The sequence below is a fragment of the Perissodus microlepis genome, chromosome 14 (assembly GCF_051167445.1).
Source record: "Perissodus microlepis isolate ML-2025 ecotype Zambia chromosome 14, ASM5116744v1, whole genome shotgun sequence".
Lineage (NCBI taxonomy): Eukaryota > Metazoa > Chordata > Actinopteri > Cichliformes > Cichlidae > Perissodus > Perissodus microlepis.
The window spans coordinates 25550454-25574723 of record NC_140474.1 but is presented as its reverse complement, the minus strand read 5'-3'; the positions used below and the strand labels follow the sequence as shown (position 1 = coordinate 25574723).

The window sequence follows — 24270 nt, the reverse complement described above, 5'->3', positions numbered from 1 at the left end:
GGACTTTTTAGATTTCCAGGCCAGACTGCTCTAGGCTACTTAGCCTATGTGGCCTCGTTCAAGCTGTGGTGACTTATGCTGCTCTGCTGATGTGCTTAGGCCAGGCTACTTCACACATGCTGCATGGAGTAAACCATTTTAACTGGTCTTCATTGGTCTTATACTGTGTGATTCTTAATTTATTATTTGTTCTTTGTTTTCTCTGATATCCCCAAAAAGTTGATTAAGTTGAATAAGTTAATCTGGATGTTGCATTTTGAGTGGGAGAAATGTTTTGTTACTCATCCAAGTGACTTCTTCAGTCTCAGCTGACTGCAGGTTTCCCCAACCTTATAAACAGTACATATACATATTGACTGAAACTACCACCACTTACACAAAAATGGGCTGTGAGGCCAGAGGCAGACAAGGGTAGGTGCACGGTTTTGCAAAACCAGAAAGACTGTCATGAGAATATTTTGTCACTGCTCAGTGACAAAAATACTTGAAATAAGACCCAGGAAGTGGTTACAGGAAGAGGGTGATAGACCAAACATACATAAACTTGGTTTACCTTTGAGATCATTTGTCTGAATGATCAACTTGGTCACCTATAACATCTCAAAGTTGGTAGGCAGCTCTAAACACCATATCCAGAACACCACTGGATTTTGTTGAGAAGCTGAGAGATGGCATTATTGAGACAGATGAAACATTGGTCTTGTATGATGTTACATTTCTCTTCACTTCACTGAGCAAGTGTGTTTGCTCTTGGAACTGTGTCTTCCTTCCACCTATTTCACATACAAGGGTCAGAACTACAGGCAGAAACATGGGTGTGCCTGTCATAAGCTGTGTGCAGCAGGCAGGAATGGAGGACCCAAAATGCAGACTCAAAGGCAGAACTAAACTCAAACCTCAGCTTTATTGCTGGAATCCAGGATAACAAAACAAACTGGAAAATATGTGAACTAAACAGGCAGGCAGGCAGAACACACACAGCGGGAAATGAGGGAGAACGCGATGCTGAACAGAGGGAGATGTAGACACTAAATTCAAGAGTGAAACGGGGCAAAGAGAAAACACCTGGGAAACACGGCTGGTAACAAATCAGACAGATGAGACGGTGGAGAAGCAAAACAGAACATAACGCACACTGAAAGGAGACTATCCTTAAGACCTACAGGGAACGCAAACACTGAGATGCAGACTGACTAGGTACAGGCAACAGTGGGAGGGACAGAGACATGACTGGGGATCAAGGGAGTAAAGTAAAAAGTGACAAGTCTATACGTGGGCAAGACTTAGATGACCTACCAACATGACCAGAGGGTACAGATAACTAAACTAGGAACAAGTCACACAGAAAAAACCATCACGAATAAAGAAAAAAAGACTAAAAAACCATAAACACAACAACACTGAGTCGACGACCCAGGTACCCTAACAGTGTTATGGGTTCCCCAGTTTCACCCCTTGTGGCCAACTTGTACATGGAAGAAGTGAAAAAGAGGGCTGGAACACCACCAAGTGATTGGTTCAGGGATGAAAATCCAATCTCAGGACGTACCAAAATTCACTGATCACGTCAACGTGGTGAACCAACACATCAAATTCACCAGAGAGAATATGAAAATTGACAGTTTAGCCTTCTCGGACTGGGAATTTTCCATCAGTAATGGGGGGCATTTAAAAAGTGTTGTGTACTGTGTATAGGAATTTCTTTTATTTATGTATTAATCACATTATTTTATTGTATAATGCCTTGGTGCCACTGGATTTTAGCATGTCTCACACTCATACAGTTAAACAGATGATGGGGGTCTGGTAAGGAAGTTGGGGGAAGCAGACAACTCCACAGGAAGAGTCTTTTGTCTCTTTGAGGACTCTGGGAGGTAGCAAGGGAATGTGAACCTTAAGGTGTGAAACAGCTGTGTACTGCCTTTTGTTCCTGAAGAAGGTATTTAACTGAGAGCCATGCTAGGCTCAGGGAGACTCTGCTGACTGTCTGCCCCGCAATCATGCAGGCTCTCCACCAAGCTGGGTTTTTCTGTTCTTTGTGTTTTGATTAAAGACTGTTAGCTACCGCTCACCACTTGTCTGCAGGCTTTATTTAATGGAAAACTTCCACAACAACTTTCAAACAACACATTTGGATCGGTATTTAAGGTTTGACTTTTATCATCCACTGGAGCACAAACTGTGTGTCATCAGGATGCTACAACACAGAGCGAACACCAGCCCCACAGACAGAGCATCGAGGGAAGCAGAAGAACATCACATCAAGAAGGCTATGAGTAAATGTGATTATCCCATTTGTCAAAGCTGGGAAGGCACCTAAAGAAAGCTCCAGGAGAGAAGAAGGACAAATGCTGCCTAAGTGAAAACCCTTAGTGATTGCTTATATGTCAAGAGTACGGTAACAGCTTAGATGCATTTCCTTTAAACACAACATCTCTGTTGCTTTCAAACCCCAAAATATGTTCTCCCAAAATTTGGTCCACCCCAAGGATCAGGTCCCCTGGCACCGAGTAATATTCAATTCAATTCAATTCAATTCAATTTTATTTATATAGCGCCAAATCACAACAAAAGTCGCCTCAAGGCGCTTCATAGATACAGAGAAAAACCCAACAATCATATGACCCCCTATGAGCAAGCACTTTGGCGACAGTGGGAAGGAAAAACTCCCTTTTAACAGGAAGAAACCTCAGGCAGAACCAGGCTCAGGGAGGGGTGGCCATCTGCTGCGACCGGTTGGGGTGAGAGAAGGAAGACAGGATAAAAGACATGCTGTGGAAGAGAGACAGAGGTTAATAACAGATATGATTCAATGCAGAGAGGTCTATTAATACATAGTGAGTGAGAAAGGTGACTGGAAAGGAAAAACTCAATGCATCATGGGAATCCCCCGGCAGCCTACGTCTATTGCAGCATAACTAAGGGAGGATTCAGGGTCACCTGGTCCAGCCCTAACTATATGCTTTAGCAAAAAGGAAAGTTTTAAGCCTAATCTTAAAAGTAGAGATAGTTTCTGTCTCCCGAATCCAAACTGGAAGCTGGTTCCACAGAAGAGGGGCCTGAAAACTGAAGGCTCTGCCTCCCATTCTACTTTTAAATACTCTAGGAACAACAAGTAGGCCTGCAGAGCGAGAGCGAAGTGCTCTAATAGGGTGATATGGTACTACAAGGTCATTAAGATAAGATGGGGCCTGATTATTTAAGACCTTGTATGTGAGGAGCAGGATTTTGAATTCAATTCTGGACTTAACAGGAAGCCAATGAAGGGAAGCCAAAACAGGAGAAATATGCTCTCTCCTTCTAGTCCCTGTCAGTACTCTTGCTGCAGCATTTTGGATCAGCTGAAGGCTTTTCAGTGAGTTTTTTGGACATCCTGATAATAATGAATTACAGTAGTCCAGCCTGGAAGTAATAAATGCATGAACTAGTTTTTCAGCGTCACTCTGAGACAGGATATTTCTAATTTTAGAGATGTTGCGCAAATGGAAGAAAGCAGTCTTACATATTTGTTTAATATGTGCGTTGAAGGACATGTCCTGGTCAAAAATGACTCCACGGTTCCTCACAGCGTTACTGGAGGCCAAGGTAATGCCATCCAGAGTATGAATCTGGTTAGATACCATATTTCTAAGATTTTCAGGGCCGAGTACAATAACCTCAGTTTTATCTGAATTAAGAAGCAGAAAGTTAGCGGCCATCCAGGTCTTTATGTCTTTAAGACATTCCTGCAGTTTAACTAATTGGTGTGTGTTATCTGGCTTCATGGACAGATAGAGCTGGGTGTCATCTGCATAGCAGTGAAAATGTATGCTATGTCTTCTAATGATGCTGCCTAAGGGAAGCATGTATAATGTAAACAGAATTGGTCCTAGCACTGAACCCTGTGGAACTCCATAATTAACCTCAGTGTGTGAAGAGGACTCTCCATTTACATGCACAAATTGGAGTCTGTTAGATAGATATGATACAAACCACTGCAGCACAGTACCTGTAATACCTACAGCATGTTCTAATCGCTCTAATAGGATATTATGGTCGACAGTATCGAACGCTGCACTGAGGTCTAGCAGGACAAGCACAGAGATGAGTCCACTGTCAGAGGCCATAAGAAGATCATTTGTAACCTTCACTAAAGCTGTTTCTGTGCTGTGATGAGCTCTGAAACCTGACTGAAACTCTTCAAATAAACCATTCCTCTGCAGATGATCTGTTAGCTGTTTGACAACTACTCTTTCAAGGATTTTTGATATGAAAGGAAGGTTGGAGATTGGCCTATAATTAGCTAAGACTGCTGGGTCTAGAGATGGCTTTTTGAGTAAAGGTTTAACCACAGCCAGCTTGAAGGCCTGTGGTACATAGCCGATTATTAGAGATAGGTTGATCATATTTAAGATCGAAGAATTAATCAATGGCAGGACTTCTTTGAGCAGTTTTGTAGGAATGGGGTCTAAAAGACACGTTGATGGTTTGGAGGAAGTAATTATTGAAGTTAACTCAGAAAGATCAATTGGAGAAAAAGAGTCTAACTTAACATCAATGGTACTAAGAGTAGCTGTAGATAATATTACATCTGTGGGATGATTACTGGTAATTTTTTCTCTAATGATAAAAATTTTACTTGTGAAGAAGTTCATGAAGTCATTACTAGTTAACGTTAAAGGGATGGTTGGCTCAACAGAGCTCTGACTCTTTGTCAGCCTGGCTACAGTGCTGAAGAGAAACCTGGGGTTGTTCTTATTTTCTTCAATCAGTGATGAATAGTAAGATGTTCTGGCTTTGCGGAGGGCTTTCTTATAAAGCAGCAAACTATTTCTCCAGGCTAAATGATGATCCTCTAAATTTGTGACACGCCATTTCCTCTCCAGATTACGAGTCATCTGCTTTAGGGTACGTGTTTGAGAATTATACCACGGAGTCAGGTACTTCTGATTAGAGACCTTAGTTTTCACTGGAGCTACAGTATCCAGAGTCGTACGTAGTGAGGAGGTGAAATTATTAACAAGATAATCAACCTCTGTTGGGGTAGCGTTCAGATAGCTGCTCTGCTCTGTGTTGGTACAGGGCATTGAATATAGTGTATGCTGCTAAGTGCCAGTAGGATTGTCTTGAGTTATATGTCAGGGAAACCAAACAACTCCTGGCTAAGTGGATGGGCAACACAGAAGAGCTAACTCGTCAGGCCAGGACTCCGCAGTCTATTTACACCTACAGGCCAGTGGACACTCTTTCAATGATGATGATGTACACATCCTGGACAGGGAGGAATGCTGGATTTAGTGGGAAGTTAAGGAGACTATTTATGTGAAAAGGGAAAGACCATCTCTGAATCAAGGAGGGGCCTAAGGGTACATCTTTCACCATCTTACAATGCTGTGACTGCAATCATTCCTGAGCTCTCTGTGAATGGTACCCATGGCCATAGATCAATGGAAGTGAGAGTCTTTGATCAGTGGTTGTTGATCAGTGGTCATGACAATTTGCATATTAATGATCAAGAAACTGATCTCACGGTCCACTGTTCATTCAGTGGTCCTAGTTTCAGTCATTATGCAGATGTACTGTTTATAAGGTTTCTCATGGCCCCTTGCATGCAACACCATTGTGACTGAATGGTGGTGGGCACTTGACTCTTTTGACAGATTGTGGATCTTTGGGGTTGCACCGCGAGTTCATATGTGAACACACTGCAGGGAGAATAAAAATAAAAAAAACACACCATGAGTATCCTGCCTGTTTCTGCCTGAACAATGACAAAGGAATTCTATTTTACTCTATTCTATTCTTTTCATCAAAGTTTTTTTAGTATTTAGCATTTAAATGATTGAATATACAATCTTTTTTTACATTAACAGTTTTGCTTTTTTGTAATGGTTTGAACATATGTGTTCTTATAATGATGAAGCTCATAATTTCTAAAGTATATGTGTGTCAAGGATTCTTCATCAACGGACGGTAATGGAACTGACGTTAATGTGAATTATGTCTATCTGACTTGTAAAAGGTTGAATCTCCTTGTACCTCCAGAACTGCCTTAGATCTTCATGGCACTGATGTAGCATTTGTACAAAGCTCAGGCAGACCTAAAGTGCCCAAAACAAACCAAGGAAATATCCCCCACTCCATAACGTTTCTCACACTGAAAACATTGCGTCTAGATGTAAAGAGACAACTTTTTGGGAATCCCCAACATCATTAAATGACCACCAGGTTTTGTTTTGTTTTTTTAAATCTAATGGTACAATGGACAGATAAAAATTCAAAAGTAGAAAATTACAGTGTGCACAAAGACAATACTGATAATGTGGATTATATAAGCTTAATTTCAGACAATACTTTAGACAGAAGACAGGTTGGCCTGACAAGATATTATACCAGGGCTGGATTAGACATGTAATCTGGCATACTGGGCATTTTGCTGGTGGGCCAACCCACCTTTGGGCTTATGGACCAGCCCAAAGGGCCAATCCTCACCTGCTGTACAAGCATTAATGTCAGCGGATTCATTTACTTTCGTTACTGACACTGGATTGGCCAATCACATCTCTTAATTCAACCGGTACCTCCCCTATCTTTGCTGTTCTCTCATGGAGCTTGTAGAAAAAAAGTTTAGTGTGGAAGAAGTGGTGAGAAGGTGGAGCTGAACAGCTGAGAGAAAACAATACAAAGAAAGTAAAAATAAATGCAGCAAAATGTGCCAAATTAATCAACATGTTAGATGTTGGAGCTGCTGCACCATAAGCAGTAGTACCAGCAACAACTAGTAACCATGACTCACAGTCACAAGAGGCTCCTGCTGCTAGCACCAGCTGTGAAGAAGTGAACAATAGATGGAGGGATATAATTAGGAAGGGAGCGATTCGGTGATTCAGGTAAAATGAAGGGCTATTTTCACCATGAGCCACTGCTAAAAGCTAAAGTAGGGGTGTCAAACCTCCACGGCAACTGTGCAGGAATAAAATATAAATTGTAAGACAGCAGAAATAAATAACAAACGGGAGAAATATATACAATCAATAGGAATATATACAGAACAAGAGAAAGGCACACAATAGAAAAGCCTCACATTGCAGAGCAAAGTGCTTGGAAGAAAGACTTGGTCTCAAGGACTTGAGAACTAGGAGTTAAGACTGACTGAAGCCAATGTGAAGCTAGTATGACAAGCAGCTGTTGACTACCAAACCAGACACAATAGTGGTTGACAAGGAGCAGAAGAGGGCTGTTGTGACAGCTTTGACAATCTCAGCTGACAGTAACATCCAAAACAAGGAGCATGAGAAGATGCACGGAAGCCTCCAACTCCCATGCCTCTGGTAGAGGAACTGAGCATCAGGGTGACACACACCACCCCTGGTTGTGAAATGGAAATCTAATTTACATAAGCCTGCCTTTTATAATAATAATAATAATAATGGATTGGATTTATATGGCGCTTTTTTTTTTTTTTTTTTGTGTCCCGTTTGGATCTTTAGCCATCAGAATTGTTGTCTTAAGGCCAAGAAAGATGCCAAGCGGATTTATTTTACCAAGTGGATCATCATGGCCTTGCCATATTGGTCCATTTGATTGACCTTTATTATAATTATGAATTTATTTTATTTTCGGTTGCTACAAACGGGACAGACGTGACTGGGGGATAGGACAGGGAGAAAGAATGAAAGAAAGAGAGGGAGAGAAAGAAAACCAAAGGGGAGAAAAGACGGTGAGAAGGGGGGGAAGAAAGGAAAAAACAAACAAACAAAACACCTGGATCACCTGTATGGAGAAAAAAAAACAGAAGAGAAAGCAAACAACAAAGAGCAACATAATAAAAAACAGCACCATCACAATAAACTAGCTCGCAGTAGATAACAGTAGATACTAAATAATAAACGATATTGTGCAGCACGCAAGATAGACAGCGCACAATGTGCTTTGAGGCAGCAGCCAAGAAAGGTGTAGTCTGCGTCTGTGAACACCCGTGTGTACACCTGTGTGCATACCTGTGTGGATCAGCATGCTTGTATTCCAAAGGTTTCTCCGTGTAACGATCTGCTAGGGAGTGTGGGGAGCCATAGCCCCGTCCACCAGGGTATGAAGCAGGTATGGAGGAGATCCAGGCCCCAGATATCCAGAGGCCCCAGAGTACAAGGACCCGAGGAGGACCACCAAAGGGGGGGGAACCGTGCCACCCCGCAGCTACGGAGCAGAGGCCAGAGGGGGTTGCAGTGGCGTGCCCACTTATATAGCGCTTTTCAAGGCACCCAAAGCGCTTTACAATGCCACTATTCATTCACTCTCGCATTCACACACTGGTGGAGGCAAGCTACAGTTGTAGCCACAGCTGCCCTGGGGCAGACTGACAGAGGCGAGGCTGCCATATCGCGCCATTGGCCCCTCTGGCCAACACCAGTAGGCGGTAGGGTAAAGTGTCTTGTCCAAGGACACAACGACCAGGACAGAGAGCCCGGGGATCGAACCGGTGACCTTCCGGTTACAGATACGCTTCCCAACCCCCTGAGCCACGGTCGCCTTTTATGCACCATCGTGATCTCTGTGTTGATTTGTGGCTTCTGACATGACATGACATGAAGTGAGGACACAGTCTTCAGTAAACAGGGCTTTGATATCTTCTTTCTGTTATATTTTAAAGATCAGCTTTTTCTTTTTTTACTCTTAAGACAGAGGTAGAGACTTTTAAAATTGGAGTGTTTGTTATTTTATTGTGAAACTACCCACATGTTCTGTGCCCTCTTCATCTGCTCTGTCCAGTTGCTTCTGTCAAAAGATATGACCAGTCTCTTTTTATTTCTTGGATTTCTCTTAATACCATTTTGCCAAAGTACCTTTTCAGTTTACTCATGAAACTTAATCTCCTGGCAAACATGTCATTTATGCCACCAATCCCTACCCACCTTTTTTTTAAGACTTTGCAGACTCGTAAGCCTCTAAAATGGCACCACCAGTGTTGCTTTGGCCAGCCAGTCAAACCACTGAATCCAGCAAACATCTTGAGTGTAACAAGGACACACAAGTGGCATCTCACAAAAAAGAAAAAAATATTGTATCATGCCCTGGGATGATAATGCATTCACTTGACGTGTATTTTACAGACACAGAGCAGAGGGTTTCTTCTGTGGAATCACAAGCACTGGCTTGAATGAGCACTAACCGTTCTGACAGCCACATTTAAGACAGAAATTGACGTAAACACCCCTGGTGGGATTCAGGCATCAATCTTTCTCAGGTCATTGTCTCTTTATTCTGGCATTCATGCATTTTCCCCTGCTGGCAATCTGCCTTTTGTTAGTTCTGGTTCTGTTAGGTTTTTGTTAGCCTATTGGAATTATTTGGCAACTGTGTGGCATGATTGATTGTTTTCAGTGATACAGTTAAGTACCTTCTCCATTAACAGCCTGCCAGCTTGCCTCTGTTTTCAGCCACTTTATAAGTTGAAAATATTACATGTACACTCTGTAGTGTAGAATACTGTATGTGTGGTTTTCTATATCTAGGAACGTGGAAGAAGCAGGAGCATAGACTAGCGAAATGTAGTGACAAGGGCAGACAAAACAGTGTCCAGTTAAATCATTATTCATTATCTAATTATGTAAGCACTTTACAATAAACTTTGCATTACCACAGGCAGGCTACTGGTTTCCTGTAATGCTGTCAGACGTTTCAGTAACAGTGACAATATTCGTACTACGTTTTACAGTAAGAACGCTATAAAGATGTTACAAAGCTGTAATGTTCTCGCCAGACAATGACACCTACACTTGCTCTGTTTCACTCAGATTGTGTGTGAGAGAACAAAATGTCGACATCTGTTTTATATTTGGATGCTCTTTTGTCCTGAACTTCATCCGTACTGTTGGGCCAATCACTCAGATGTGACCACATTAAAGTGCTGCTCAGTGGCCAGCACACACAAGCACACAAAGAGAGAGGGAGAGAGTTCATAAACTTAGAAAGAATTCATTGAAGCAAACCCCAATGTGACATTTAACTTCTTCTCTGGCCCTGTATATTTGCAATGTCTAATCCTGTGAGAGTCCACTTTACAACAGAAACTTATAATACCTGATATAAAAAGATCTACATGGAGTTTAGCTTGATTTCCACAAAGAATTTTATCTGGACTGCCAAAGAATATTGAAAAAAGAAACAATGTTCTGTGGTTCTGAATATTTCAAATTCAATATAAACATTAATGGATCTTCTCAAAGGATTTTTTCTTTGTTGTTTTTAAAGTCAAAGATCTCCCCAGCCACTGTTTCTTAAAACCTAGGTCAGGGTACATTCTCACCCTCACCCATTCTCACACTCAAATTTCAAACAAGGCCAGGCATTGAACTACAAGACTTTGAAAGAGAATGTTGCTGTGGACTCCTTTTTTCAGACTCCTTATATCTTTAGCCTCTTACTGTAGGCAATCAAGACCTCTTATTATGTTCAATGGATCTGTGAGCCACTGCATAAAGTATTAATTTTCCATCCATCCATCCATCCATCCATCCATTCATCCATCCATCCATCCATTTGCAGGAGTCACCAGACTAATGAGAGATGCAAAGACCTCTCTCCCCTGCCAAAAGCTCTTCTAGGTCAATAACATAATCTGTATCCCACAATGGCCATTGACAATGGGTGCAATGCACTGCACTCCTGGAGCACCCCCCACAGGATACTCTGAGGGAGTCAGTGAAATGCCCTCTCCAAGTCCACAAAATACATTTAGACTTCCAGGGGTTCACAACCAGCCAGAAAGCAGCATTGTTTTTTCTGATTAACACGTGAACTTTCCTCTTTTGTGCCTCACCCTAGACTTTCCCGTTGAAGTTGAAGAGCGTGATTCAGTTGAGGCACCCCTTCTGGATTGCATTCTTAAAAAGGGGGACTTGAACCCCAGTTTACCAACCAGAGCCATTGGTGCAGGGATGCCAGGAAAACCAGAATGATTCAACAAAATCCAGAGCATTGCGAATATTATCCACCAATGGGATTGAATGCTATGAAGTGAATACTATACTATGAATAAATTAAAATGCTATGTACTATACTATATATATATACATAGCTTTCTTTCCAAGTCTTAATAACATGCATGTGGACTTTAAACAATGTCTGTTCTTTTCATAAAAAAAATTCAGTGCAAATGCATGCAGTACTTCTGCACGTGAAAAGATATAAAATATAGAACAACAGCTATTTTGTGTCTCTAGTACAGCAGAGAGTACATAGATATACTACACAAAGCTAGATGTGAAACTTACAAAGAGTGTAGGTCTTTTTTATTATTTAATAATAAAAACCTACCATTAGAGAACACAATATTTTAACAACGTTTGTCACTAAGAATATTTTCAACATAGGACATATTCTTAATGACAAACACTTCTGTGTAAAGTAAGCTGTTTTTCCCAGCCAACATCAGACTCAAACAGAAAACAAAAGAAAAATATACAGACTTCTATGGTAATGAATATTGTGCATACTGATTTTAGATTTTCTTATAGGTGATGATAATAATAAAGAAATACATTGTATGATTGTATTGTGTGATACAAAATATCAAACTAAATCATGCTATCATGTGGCACATAAATCTCAGATGGGTCTTTTTTTCCTCTCCATTTTTTACCCACATCTTCTTTTGTCAATCTGTCCTTGTTAGTAAGTATAAATATAAGACAAGATAGAACTTGTAGGTGCCTAAAGGAAATCTGTCAGTCATGTAGTAACACTGACAGGCTCATAGGCAAATGGGTATAGCGGCACGGAGACAGACGGACATGAAAGAATGCAGCAGGTTGGCCAAATAAGCAGCTATCAAGTAGAAAGACTGGCAGGCGGGTGGTCTGGTTGGCAGGCTGCCAAGTTGTGGTGTATGTGGACAGTGAGAAAGGCAGACCAGTGACATATTGGACACACTGACTCCCAAGCAGTCAGGGAGACTGGCATGAGGAGAGACAGCTAGATAGATAGACAGACAGATAGATAGGGAATTATTTGACTGTGCCTTCCACCATCCCTTGTGGTTCACAAAGGACATGAGGTATGTCACTGAAACCCCTGATGACAAGCAGAGAAACGGTAATGGAAAGTTTCAAAAGGTGAAGGCTGAAAAAGAAGGAAAGTTTTTGAGGGACACAAAACTTTTTTTAAAACTTGTCTTTTTTTAACAATGCAATAACCCATTAGCTTTTAAAACTGTCAGTTTAAATGCCCAACCATTATCTTAATTTCATGAATATTTTGCATATTTACATGTTATTTAAGCAGTCCTGCTAATCAACCCTTTGATAGGAATGTTTGGTTATAAGTTGCTAAAGCACTGAAAAAATACTTGACATATTATTATTGCTGTCATGTATTATTAAGCGTTTATGAAATAAAGACACCCCTTTGCTGTTGTGGGTGCATCCTTTTGTCTATTCATTGGCAGCAGTTTACTACAATACTCTTTATTGTCTCTGATGATTGATGTTGTCGGTGAGGTCAGTTTATTATTCAGTGATAACCTTAAAATGTTACCCGAATTCATACTCATACTTTTGCTTTCTCGATCAGTGTCCCTAGAGTGATGACATTGCTTGACAGTGCACTCACCCACTGACCTTTATAAACATTAACAGACCTACCATACCTTTCTAACTGAGAGAAAATATTTTTTTTAATAAATGGAATTATAATACACCAAATAGATTTAATAGCAGTACACCGGGTAAAGAAACAAAAACCTCAACCAAAGCATTTTTTCTGGTAAATTTAAATCTTGTTTTCATATCTTAACTGATAGTTATGATTTAGCACTACAATACTGTTGCTTCAACATCCATAAACGTATGTCATGGTCCCCTGGTCTTCCTGTGCCAACTTTCTGTTTTCTAGTTGTTTCTCTTCCCTGTTCTTTCTCTCTATCTGTCTCCCTCCTTTCTCAGTATATGTGTACGCATGTGTGTCTGTTTCAGGGGCGAGTTTCCTCCAGGAGCACCTGCCCTCCTGATCTGTACAACTGGAGTTGTCATCAATTTTCTCACCTGCGCACAACTGTTCGTTTCCTGTCTGCTACTTAAGGCTGAAGAAATCCCTCAGTTGATGCCAGATGTTGTACTAACAGTGTTATCCCCCCAATACACGAACAAACACACACAACCCTGACAAGGATAAGCGGAAGAGGATGGATGGATGAATGGATGGATGCTTCCAGTCTTTGGAGACTTTGAGAGATTATAGTGGAGATAAATATATGGACTTATCTGCCTGTTACCTCATTCCCCAAAACAGCTTTATGAACTTGTTTACTTCCAGTGCTCACATTAAACCTGTTGAGCATTTTTTTTCATGTTCGGGTCTTAGCCTTGACATCGTGACCTCATGTCTTTGTGTTATACAGATTACATTTTTATTATTTACTGTCATTCTTTGCCCTTCCTGTGACACGATACTTGTCAAACCCAAGCATATCAATGTCCATGTTTTGCTGTAACATTCAAAGTGGAAGCTCTAACTAGTAGTCTCATTAGCACTGATCTCCAAAGTGTATGTTAGTGCTGCTGTACTGTGAAAAACTCTGGCCATCCATGTCCAGTGAGATGAATGAAGGGTTTGTAGTGGCCTTATGTCAGTCTTTTTGACAGTAGCTGACAGTCTGAAAGGGTGAATGATGGCTACTCACGAAGAAGAATGGCAGTTTTACAGTCCACCAGATGCTCTCACTTTTTTCTATTCTCCTATCTATTTTTGTGTGTCCAATATGTGTCTGTCTATGGGTGTGCACTGCCTAAGGCTTGTGTGTATTTTATTTATCGTTATAGAATGGTGACTGGTCTGGAAAACCAAGGGAAAACACATCAGGCAAAACATTTCCATCATGTCCCACTAACACGTCTGTAACTCCAGAAGTAACTCTTGATAGATGTTTTTTTCTTTGTTGACACCAGTGTGTGTTGGTGTCAGTTATTTTAATATGACATGGCGTGAGACAGGCACTGAACTGTGCAGAAATTGGGAAACACATTTACAATATGAATAGGAAGGTTCTCTGCACTCCAAGATTCAACATTTTTTGCTATGAACATCACTATTTATTAACATTGCATATGTGCAGTAAGCATGAATGTCCCCAGAGCTCAGTTTAGCCTGGAGTAATCCACCATGACATGCGTGGTAAATCTCTACAGGATTGTCAAATGGGGAGGTTTGCTTGTCTAATACCATGACAGGACACTTTCAAAAATGACTACAAAAACAAAAACAAAAAATACAGTTGCGCCTACACAAATAGACTTAATGATTATCAATTTTAGCTAACTTATCCTGCTTTACTCGGAGAGGATCTACTGAATAATTTTAATAAGACTTGCTACAGCCTTTAAAATACCTGCGCACATTTGAAGTATCCTTTCTCTAAAGTGACTTTAATGTATCATAAATATAATCAGCAGTCGTGTTATGAGAGAAGGATTCCAGCAACCCGATATCGTCGCTGATTTTAGTGACGTTTCATTGCGTAAACTTTTTTTTTTTTTGCCTTGTGCTGCAACCACAGCTACTGTAACAATAATTCAGCAGTCCACAGCAATCATCCTCCTCCTTGCAGAGATACAAGAACTTTGCAAGTGCATCCCAGTCGTCTTCGTGAGCTGTGGCTTGGTTTGCCGCTCACAACACGGGCTTGTGTTGCCCGCTGGAGGCGAGGCGGGGGAAGGCACGCAAGTGGATGACAAAAATGAAGCTTTCTGTGCTTCTCTGTCTCTCTCCCCCGCCTGCTGTAGATAGTCGTGGCCACCCTCTGCGTCTCCACAGCAGTGAGAGGAGGTATTGGCAGGGTGAGGGGCTGCTAACTCCACAATTTGCTCTCGCAACTAACGCCGAATAAATATGCTCAGTGAAAGAACTGAGTATCATTGTGATTATAATTAGATAAGCCTCATAAGGAGAGAGAGAGAGAGTCCTGACTGTCATCCACAGGTTTCGTAGTTTCACCCAGCCCGCACGGCTCTCGCTCCCAGACTCTCACTCATTTATTTATTTATCTATCTATTTATCCGTGACGCGCGTCCCCGCCGCGAAAGCCCGAGCGCTCCCCACTCTCTCCTCTCTTCCCTTCCTCTTCTCCTCTCGGCAGCATCCAGAACCATAGAGCAGCCGTCCCCATCACTCGCTTTCCTCCCCTCCTCCTCTTTCTCTCGCCGCCAGATCGCTCTCTCTCTTTCTGCGTCTCTCACCCCCTCACCCCCATCCACCTCCCCAGCTCTGTCCCTCATTTCTCTGACGCACGACAGGGAAACATACCCGAGGAAAAAAAGAAAGGGAAAGGGAAAAAAAGATAGCAGCTGACCCAGCCACAGTCGATATGATCCACAGATTCCTTCTACTGCTGAGCCGGAAAGAAACGCGGTCCTGAAACCGAGAGGAAAATACTTGCACCCAGCTATACCGTTGTTGAGCGCGCACCCGGGGGGCGGCTGTGGAGAAGGAGGGAGGGGGGAAAGGGGTGGAAGGGGAAGTGGACGGACACAAGCCGAGGACTTGCATTTTAAGCAAACTGCTTTGAGAGGGAAAAAAATGTAGAGGAGAAAGAAGGGGAGAGAGTCAGAGTAACCGGAGAGTGAGAGTGGCAGAGATCGCATTCCTATCACGTCTTCATTTCTTCTCTCTTTTGCCTCAGCCACTGAGAGATCGAGAGAGAAGAAGAAGAAGAAGAGAGGGCGAGAGATAGAGAGAGAGGGAAAAGGAGAGGAGGGGAGAAGGAGATCTAACAAGATTCAAACTAGTGGTCTTTCCCCGATGCTTTGCAATTGGTGAGTGGTTATAGGCTGTTTCCATGTGCATGTGTATCATATGGGGAGCCTTACGCAGATGTGTGCATGAATGTGTGTGTGTTGCCGTGCTTATCGGTGTCTGCATAGCCACAGACTTCAAAATGGGACAACAAGCGTTCTTCATATATCGAGGATAACGGATCACCGGCATCTAGTTAACTGATCAGTGGCCGTTCGTTCTTTATTCGGAAATGTCCTGCCAATGTCACGACGAAAGCCTACTGCATTATGCTTGGCATGTATTTCAATAAGCGCTCTGCTCTCTGCTCTGTCTTGACGGCAACGGTTTCGTGTGTGTGTGTGTGTGCGCGCGCGCGCGCGAAGAAGGCATATTCTCTATTTTTTTTGGACTGTAAGTTGTGCAGTATAATAATTTCACCATAACTTAGTATGATTTAAATTCAAGTTTAATCCTTTTCCAGGTTGTACTGGAATTACCACGCAAGATAAGCAGTACTTTTAACTCGTCCCCGGCTCATTCACATGCGCATCTCTTCCTCTTTCCATCCTCAATGCCCTCCTCTCTCTCTCTCTCTCTCTCTCTGTTTCCTCCTGTTCCTTTCTTACGCCTCGGTCACCCCCCCATTTCTCTTTCTCGTCCTCACAGCCGGACATCGGACGCTAAGCGGGACGCACCGGGCAACAACAGGACACACCGCAGGAGGATATGTGAAGTTGGAATCCTACTAAACTAAGTACGTATGTTAAACGATCTGATACACCCCAAGGGAATATAAAACGGCGTTTAGTATATATACATATTTTTAAATTTTTCTTTAAATTTTATTACTACTTTTTTTGGCATCGCATCGGCGCTTTTTTGATCCCCACTATGGAAGTTGAAACGATAAATCGTGGAGGATTATGCACAGAGTTGGGAATGAAAACAGAGAATTTTTCAACGAGGAAATTGCATGAAGGATTTTTTTCCCTACTTTTTTCCCGTCACATCATTTTTGGGGATTACAAAACATGTTTTCCGTCTTTTTTTTTCTTTCGTTTTTTTTACCCTTGTCGCTGGGCTTTTGATTTCAGCACCACGGACAGCGTCTTCACTCTCACAGACAGTCGTAGGGCATCTCCCTGGATTTTTTTAATGCCTTCGTTTGAACAGAGAGCGCTGTGCGTGCATGTATGAAAAGTCACAGCCTTAAGACAAGACGTTCTGTGTGTGTGTGTGTGTGTGTGTGTGTGTGTGTGTGTGTGTGTGTGTGTGTGTGTTGTTCGTAGGGAGAAGGATGGAGATACTTTATCCCTATTACCATAAAGATGTGGAAGAATCTTTGATAAGTTTTTTTTTTATTATTCCTTTTAGATGATTGGCTCTATTATTTTTATATAACAAAACATTTTTTTTGTTTTTGCAACTGGACATTTTACAATATATATATATATATGATCTTATTAATCATACGACGGTTGGATCCACGAAGATACCGCCTTACATCTTAGCTTCTCGGAGCAGCAGATTCGGCCACTGCGTTATTTCGCTTTACTTTTTCCGATTCACATCCAGTCTTCAAATGTTTTCAGTAGCTGAAAAAAAAGTTCAATTGAGGGCATTTTAGGGAAAAAAAATACAGGTTTAACTACGCTGGAATAGACACTAATGTTTCAGTTATACAGGGAATTAACCCCAGGCAAAGGGCTGTAATTTCTCGTTTTCTGCAGATCGGATTAACGAAACTATTTTACCTATTTCAACACGTTACTGACGTTTTTACATTTGACAGTTCAGGCCTAGCGTGAAGCTGTAGTGGCGTTGTTTACGTATTTTTCAGGCGTATATATTTCTTCTGTCACATTTGCTTGAGTCACAATAGTGATATTTAATTGTGCTGATATTTAATTTTAAGGAGACTAAAAATAAGAAAGCGTCAAAATAATCCGTATTTAGCCCCACTGTGGATACCAAGCGGGCACCTTATCCCGTCCTCTTCCAGCGTTAGACCTTCAAAGCACCTGCTCCCATTTCCACCAAGCTTTTCTGGACTCTAGTTTATTGAAAGAGGGATTGATGTCCCTGTTATGCAATAAATACTGCGAAGGGGCAACTTATACTCACCACTAACCTCACCCTGCTGTGGTTACCTTCTTTATTCAATGTGATAAAAATATCTCAGGTGATTTACTGCGTGCTTACCAGCATATTTGCTGCATAACAAATGACTTTTTCCCTCCTATTTGGTAAAGTTAACTGTCTTAATGTAGGGATTTGTTTGTGCAGCATATTAGCCCTACAAAGATGCCTCACACATATTTTTTAAATACTCATCAATATTGCAAAATTGAAAGTAGGGTTCCATGATTTTCTAATTCATTGGTATTATTTTCAAGATTTGCCTTGCATTCTACTGAAACTAATGTGACCTCCTCTTCTCTCCTCTCCTCTCTTCTCTCTATCCCATCTGCCTGTCTTTTTTGACACAAACATTTCTTGGTTGAGGGCATGCGTGTACCTGTATGTGTAATTACGACACCCGCTTCCCTCCCCCGCCCCCGCCCTTCCTCCGCTCCTTCTCTGTTTTCTGTTGCAGTGTTGTGAAGTGGCTCTGTCCCTGGAGCCAAGACTTCATCCCTTTGGTGTCAGCAAGGATGCTGTGGGTTACCTTGCTGAGCACCATAGCCTTAGGATGGACCACGCCGATCCCACTACTGGAGGACTCAGAGGAGATCGACGAGCCCTGCTTCGAGCCCTGCTACTGTGAGGTCAAAGAGGGCATCTTCCACGTCCACTGTGACAATAAAGGATTTACAAATATCAGCCAGATCTCCCAGATATGGAGCCGGCCCTTCAAGCTCAACCTGCAGAGAAACTCCATGAGGAAGCTTTACTTTAACAGCTTCCTCCACCTTAACAATGCCATATCCATTAATCTGGGCAACAACGCCTTGCAAGATATTCACGCCGGAGCGTTCAATGGCTTAAGAATACTCAAACGGCTGTTCCTGCATGAAAACAAACTAGAAGTTTTCCGGAATGACACTTTCCTGGGCTTGGATGGTTTAGAGTATCTCCAGGCAGATTACAATGTTATCAAAAGGATTGAAAGTGGTGCATTCAGACACCTTCACAAATTGAGAGTACTTATATTAAATGACAATCTGATCCCTGTGCTCCCAAATTATCTTTTTAGGTCTGTGTCACTCACACATCTGGACTTGAGAGGAAACAGACTAAAGACATTGCCATACAAGGGCACACTGGAGTATATTGGGAGGAGCTTAATGGAAATCCAGCTAGAGGAGAACCCCTGGAACTGTGTCTGTGAAATTGTCCAGTTAAAAACATGGCTGGAGAGAATTCCCTACACAGCTTTAGTGGGTGAAATCACATGTGAATATCCTTTCCACTTACATGGGAAAGACTTAAGGGAAATCAAACGCAGTGAGCTCTGTCCTTTGCTCTCTGATGCAGAGATAGAGGCCAAGCTGGGAATTCCCAGGATTCCATTCAGCAATGAGAACACATGGCCTACTAAACCTTCCTCAATGCTCTCCTCCTTTCACAACACAGCCTCTTCTGTGGAATACAAGGAAAGAGTTGTAAAACCCACCAAACGACCTCGACCCACAAAGAACCCCCCAACTCCTCGTAGCATCTACCCAGGCATCAACCAGCCCCCAATTGCAGGTTATCAAACAAGGCCTCCTATTCCAATAATTTGCCCTGCTGGATGTATTTGCAATCTTCATATCAATGACCTGGGGCTAACGGTAAACTGTAAAGAGAAAAGCTTTCATAACATCTCAGAGCTTCTTCCACGGCCCCTCAATGCCAAGAAATTGTATCTCAGTGGAAACCTAATACAGAAGATCTATCGTTCTGATTTCTGGAACTTCTCAAGTTTGGATTTACTGCATTTAGGTAACAATCGGATATCTTATGTCCAGGAAGGCGCCTTTATCAACCTACCGAACTTGAAAAGTTTATATTTGAATGGGAATGACATTGAGAGACTCACCCCTGGGATGTTTCGGGGGCTTCATATGTTGAGTTATCTTTACTTTGAGTATAATGTCATTCGTGAAATACAGCCTCATTCCTTTTCCCTGATGCCAAATCTCCAGCTGGTTTTTCTCAATGACAACTTGTTGCGTTCCCTCCCCACTGATGCCTTTGCTGGAACCAACCTTGCACGTCTCAACCTCCGCAACAATTACTTCCTTTCCTTGCCCGTGCATGGTGTACTGGAGCATCTGACCTCGATTGTCCAGATTGATCTCCATCAGAACCCCTGGGACTGCTCCTGTGATATCATTCCCCTCAAACAGTGGTTGGAAAAGCTCTCCTCTGTTATTGTAGTTGGAGATGTCATCTGTAAGACACCAGAGTTTGCTTTTGGGAAGGATCTGCGTTCACTTGAGGTTGAAGTCATCTGTCCCGAGCTTAAATATTCTTCAGGCCCATCCCCAGCTCTGCCTGGTGGGAATGACTTCACCACAGGGAGCTCTGACATGGGGGTGGCAGGTGGGAGAGGTGCTGTCCCACTGTCTGTCCTCATCCTTAGCCTACTAATCCTCTTCATATCTGCTGTGTTTGTGGCCGCTGGGCTTTTTGCTTTTGTTCTTCGTCGCCGGAAAAAGTTGCCCTTCCGGAAACGTTCTGAGGTAGATCTGACAGGGATCCAAATGCAATGCAGAATTTTTGAGGACCCACCAAGGCAAAGCAGTTCCGGGAACACTGGCACACCAGAGAAACCTACGCAGAGTATGCACACACACACCCATGCCAGTCACACACATGCTCATGGCCACGTCTATGATTACATCCCTCATCCTGTGACTCAGATGTGTAACAACCCCATTTATAAACCTAGAGAAGGGGAGATAGCAGAGGAGGAGAGAGCACAGTTTTCTGAGAAGAAAGACAATGGGAGCAGTAGCAACAGTAACTACAGAACCTTATTAGAGAAAGAGAGAGAGTGGACCCTGGCTGTCTCCAACTCTCAGCTCAACACCATTGTTACAGTCAACCACACCACGGCTGACATGGCAGGATTTCATGAGAATGGAGGGCTCTGCCCAACAGTGATTGACAGTCAGAGGCCCACGCCTACTGTTGGTTTTGTAGACTGTTTGTATGGGACAGTACCCAAATTAAAGGACATGCATGTGGCGCATGCACACCCACCAGGCATGCAGTACCCTGATTTGCAGCAGGATGCACGGCTAAAGGAGACGTTGCTTTTCACAGCGGGAAAAGGTTGCTACCCCGACCCGTCCCAAAGTGATTACCTTGAGTTGAGGGCCAAACTTCAAACCAAGCCGGATTACCTCGAAGTCTTGGAAAAGTCTTATCGGTTTTAACATCTCTAGCCCATGGACAAAAAAAAAAAAAAGACACAACGTCAACTTATTCACTTTGCCACCCTCAAAACGAACTCACCCAAAATCCATGTTAAAAAAATGAAACAAAACAAGCATAAAAAAACCAACTTGAAAATGCAGCATGATATAAAATAAAATATTATATTACAGTCACAATGTTTCCCCCCCAAATCACTTTGGAGGAGAGGCCATTCTCAGATAATTCAATTAAGTGCCTTTTTTTCAGAGTAGCCAGCAATGTCAACAGCCGTTATTTTTATAATATATAAATATCTCAATAAGTCCACGAGAGAGGAAAAGAGAAACAACAGGGGCACTGGGGAATAAAACATACAAACCATCCTACATCTGTCACTAAAATCCATTTTTATGGAATTACATGATGCTGTACCAGATTCACTGAAGACACACGGGAGCTGGACGTCTCCCTGATTTTGGGGTTTTTCTTTCTCTCTTTTACCCCTGACTAGGATGTACAAACACCCGGAGGCCGTGCACATTAAGTTTGTAGGAAATGATCAAAAGAGAGAAAAAAAGAATATATATACATATATATATTAAAATGAACTGCAGTTTGCTGCATGCACTTGCTTCGGTGCAGGAAGTGAGAGGATTTTCTCAGAACTATCCAATGACATTATGAACAGAGATACTGCAACGCATTTACAGTTCAGTGTTCTATTTAATTTTTATATCTTATTAATATGGTTATTACTATTAATGAGGACTTCTGTCTATATCAGGGTGCTTCTCGTAAAAAGGATGCGCCGACGCACGGATGGCAAAAACATTTGTGAATATTACTATAAGACAATGCCGAAGGTTTTCTGGATATTTCCACACACTTTGTTAAGACCCACCCCTTCTCCCCCTTCTCCCCAACCCCCCACCCCACCCCTCCATTACTTCTGGATTCCCCATCGCCACCCACTAACGGCTTTGTAGAAGGCACTTTTAATGTTTTCTCTCTCACAAAGATTTGAAGAAAAATGTGCATATATTTATTCTGTAATTTCAGTGAAGAATTTAATTGTAAAGGTAATGTTAAATCAGTGTATAGTGATTATGCGTCTGGTATAGCCTTCTTAATAAAAACAAACTCTTCAATCAAATGATGAAAGGCTGAATTGGGCAGGGACGTGTGTGTGGAGCACTACTGACAGGGACTATATTTGGTGTCCTGTTACAAAAAGGCATGATGAAGCTCTGGTCAGCCATCATGAGAAAATGCTGCTAGAGTCAGAATAACAGTGTGCTAGACAGGAATGTAGCGGGAAAAAACATTTAAACTAAGTTCAGCTTAGTGATATTTTTCAGATTAGTACTAAATTTATATACGTTTTAAGTTAAGTGTTGGTAAGAGAACCAGATTTATTTATTTTTCCTAAAACTTTTTATGTCTATTCATAGTATGCCCTATGGTCTTTACCTGCTGAATGTCTTAGTGTACCGTTTTTTTCGCCTCTACATTGCTGGTCTCAGTTGGATAATACCTGGAGCAAAAATCAAGTGCAATGCCACAACACGTCACGTGAATGCTGCGGGGTTTGAAGTGGATATAGCAGTTGATACCAAATCAGTGAGGCATGCTGCGATTGTCATTATCTAAACGGGTATTGCTGATGTAGGCTAATAAACAGTAATTGAGAGGGTGAATGAAAACGTGATTGGAAGATGCTCTTTGAATTTGCACATCTAATTTCTGTGACTCCCTCCACAGTAGCAGTGTGGATTCGCTCCACTGGAGGGCGATAAAAAGGTGTTCAGATTCAGTTGGGCATTTATTAGATTTGATGCAGTTATAAGGTGATGCACAAATTGTTCATCCTAAAAGGTCATACAATCTCATATTCAGATGAATGGTCATATGAATTATTTTTAAAGTATATATATATATATAAAACAAAGAAATGTGAATAAAATGCAGTGACATAAATTTCATTAACTTCAGTTTCATAACCGCTTAATTTTTTTCACATTTGTTGCCCTTTTGTTCCACAAACATGTGCGTGTGTGTGCACATGCACATATACATATATATTTATTTGTTGTTGACAACTAATAAATGGTTTAAGGTAAATTAACCCCCATTATTCTCCTCCACAGGACTCAACGTTTGATTAACTTAATGTTTTGTAATAATTCAAATGTCCATGTTTAAGCCTCATTCATTTCTGGGCCCATGGCAGACAAAAAAGAAAAATTAAGAAATATATGGTTGAACCTGCTACATTTGGGTGAAGATGCTATAGAACAGATACTGTCATAGGATCTTGTGAAATTCTAATTATTAAAAGAAGAAGTTCTATGTTTTTGATATATTTGTGATTATCTATGGAAGGAAGCCGTGTTTACGTTGTTTTTGAAAATGGGGATGATATGTACTGGGTTTTGTAGGAATGGTGAGAGTTGGTTCATATGTGTCAGCCTACACTAAGTGAAAGAAAAGTAGCGCACCTGATATTTTCCTGTTAAATAAGAATGCCCTTAGCTAGTCAAACAGTCATCTCCAATATCAGTGATCTGGTCTATAAACTCGCATAGTATGTAACATTTTACATTGTGTTGTATTCATTGTTTATTTTCGAATTATTATTGCTCAAATGTGTAGAAGTCACACTCACATAAAGCCGATAGACGCATGGTTGCATAAAGTCAAGGGTCTTTGTTTTCTGCTTCAGAAAGCTTTTCACTGCTCCGTGATGAAATTTGCTCTTGCTTTAAATTGTATCACTTACACACATATGCAGATACATTTATGCACAAATGCAACTACACACACACACACACACATATATATATATATATATATGCATAGCAACACACATAAAAGCTTCCTTTATCTGACTGACCCTAAGGTCAAAATATATGATCAGCATTTTTAGTGTGCACTCAATTTGATTAAAAATATAACGCATTACATTGTCGACTCCCAAGTCACACCATCACTTCTTTTTTAATGATTCATAAAAAAAAATGGGATCACTGATAATTTTGCTTTACCCCAGTAACTTGGCTACCTTTTATCCTAACCCACCCACTATAGTATTTCACAAATGAGTGCTGGGCTTTGTCCCATTATCTCATGCTGAGTGGTTTTATCCCAATAAATCCTCTTGTTATCCTGCGCTAA

The 24270-nt window shown here is 41.5% G+C and overlaps 1 protein-coding gene across 1 annotated transcript; it reads left to right on the top strand.

Moving 5' to 3' along the window:
• The first annotated feature begins 14809 nt into the window (after nucleotides 1–14809).
• On the top strand, nucleotides 14810–23791 carry slitrk3a (SLIT and NTRK-like family, member 3a). Its single transcript, XM_084950353.1, has 3 exons — nucleotides 14810–15785; nucleotides 16414–16501; nucleotides 18344–23791. Exon 3 carries the CDS (start codon nucleotides 18402–18404, stop codon nucleotides 21114–21116), a length of 2715 nt encoding a protein of 904 aa, XP_084806479.1. The 5' UTR covers nucleotides 14810–15785; nucleotides 16414–16501; nucleotides 18344–18401; the 3' UTR covers nucleotides 21117–23791.
• Nucleotides 23792–24270: the final 479 nt, after the last annotated feature.

What these genes read in the sequence shown, in the direction of transcription:
- slitrk3a (XM_084950353.1), top strand. Translation starts at nt 18,402, where the DNA reads ATGCTGTGGGTTACCTTGCTGAGCACCATAGCCTTAGGATGGACCACG.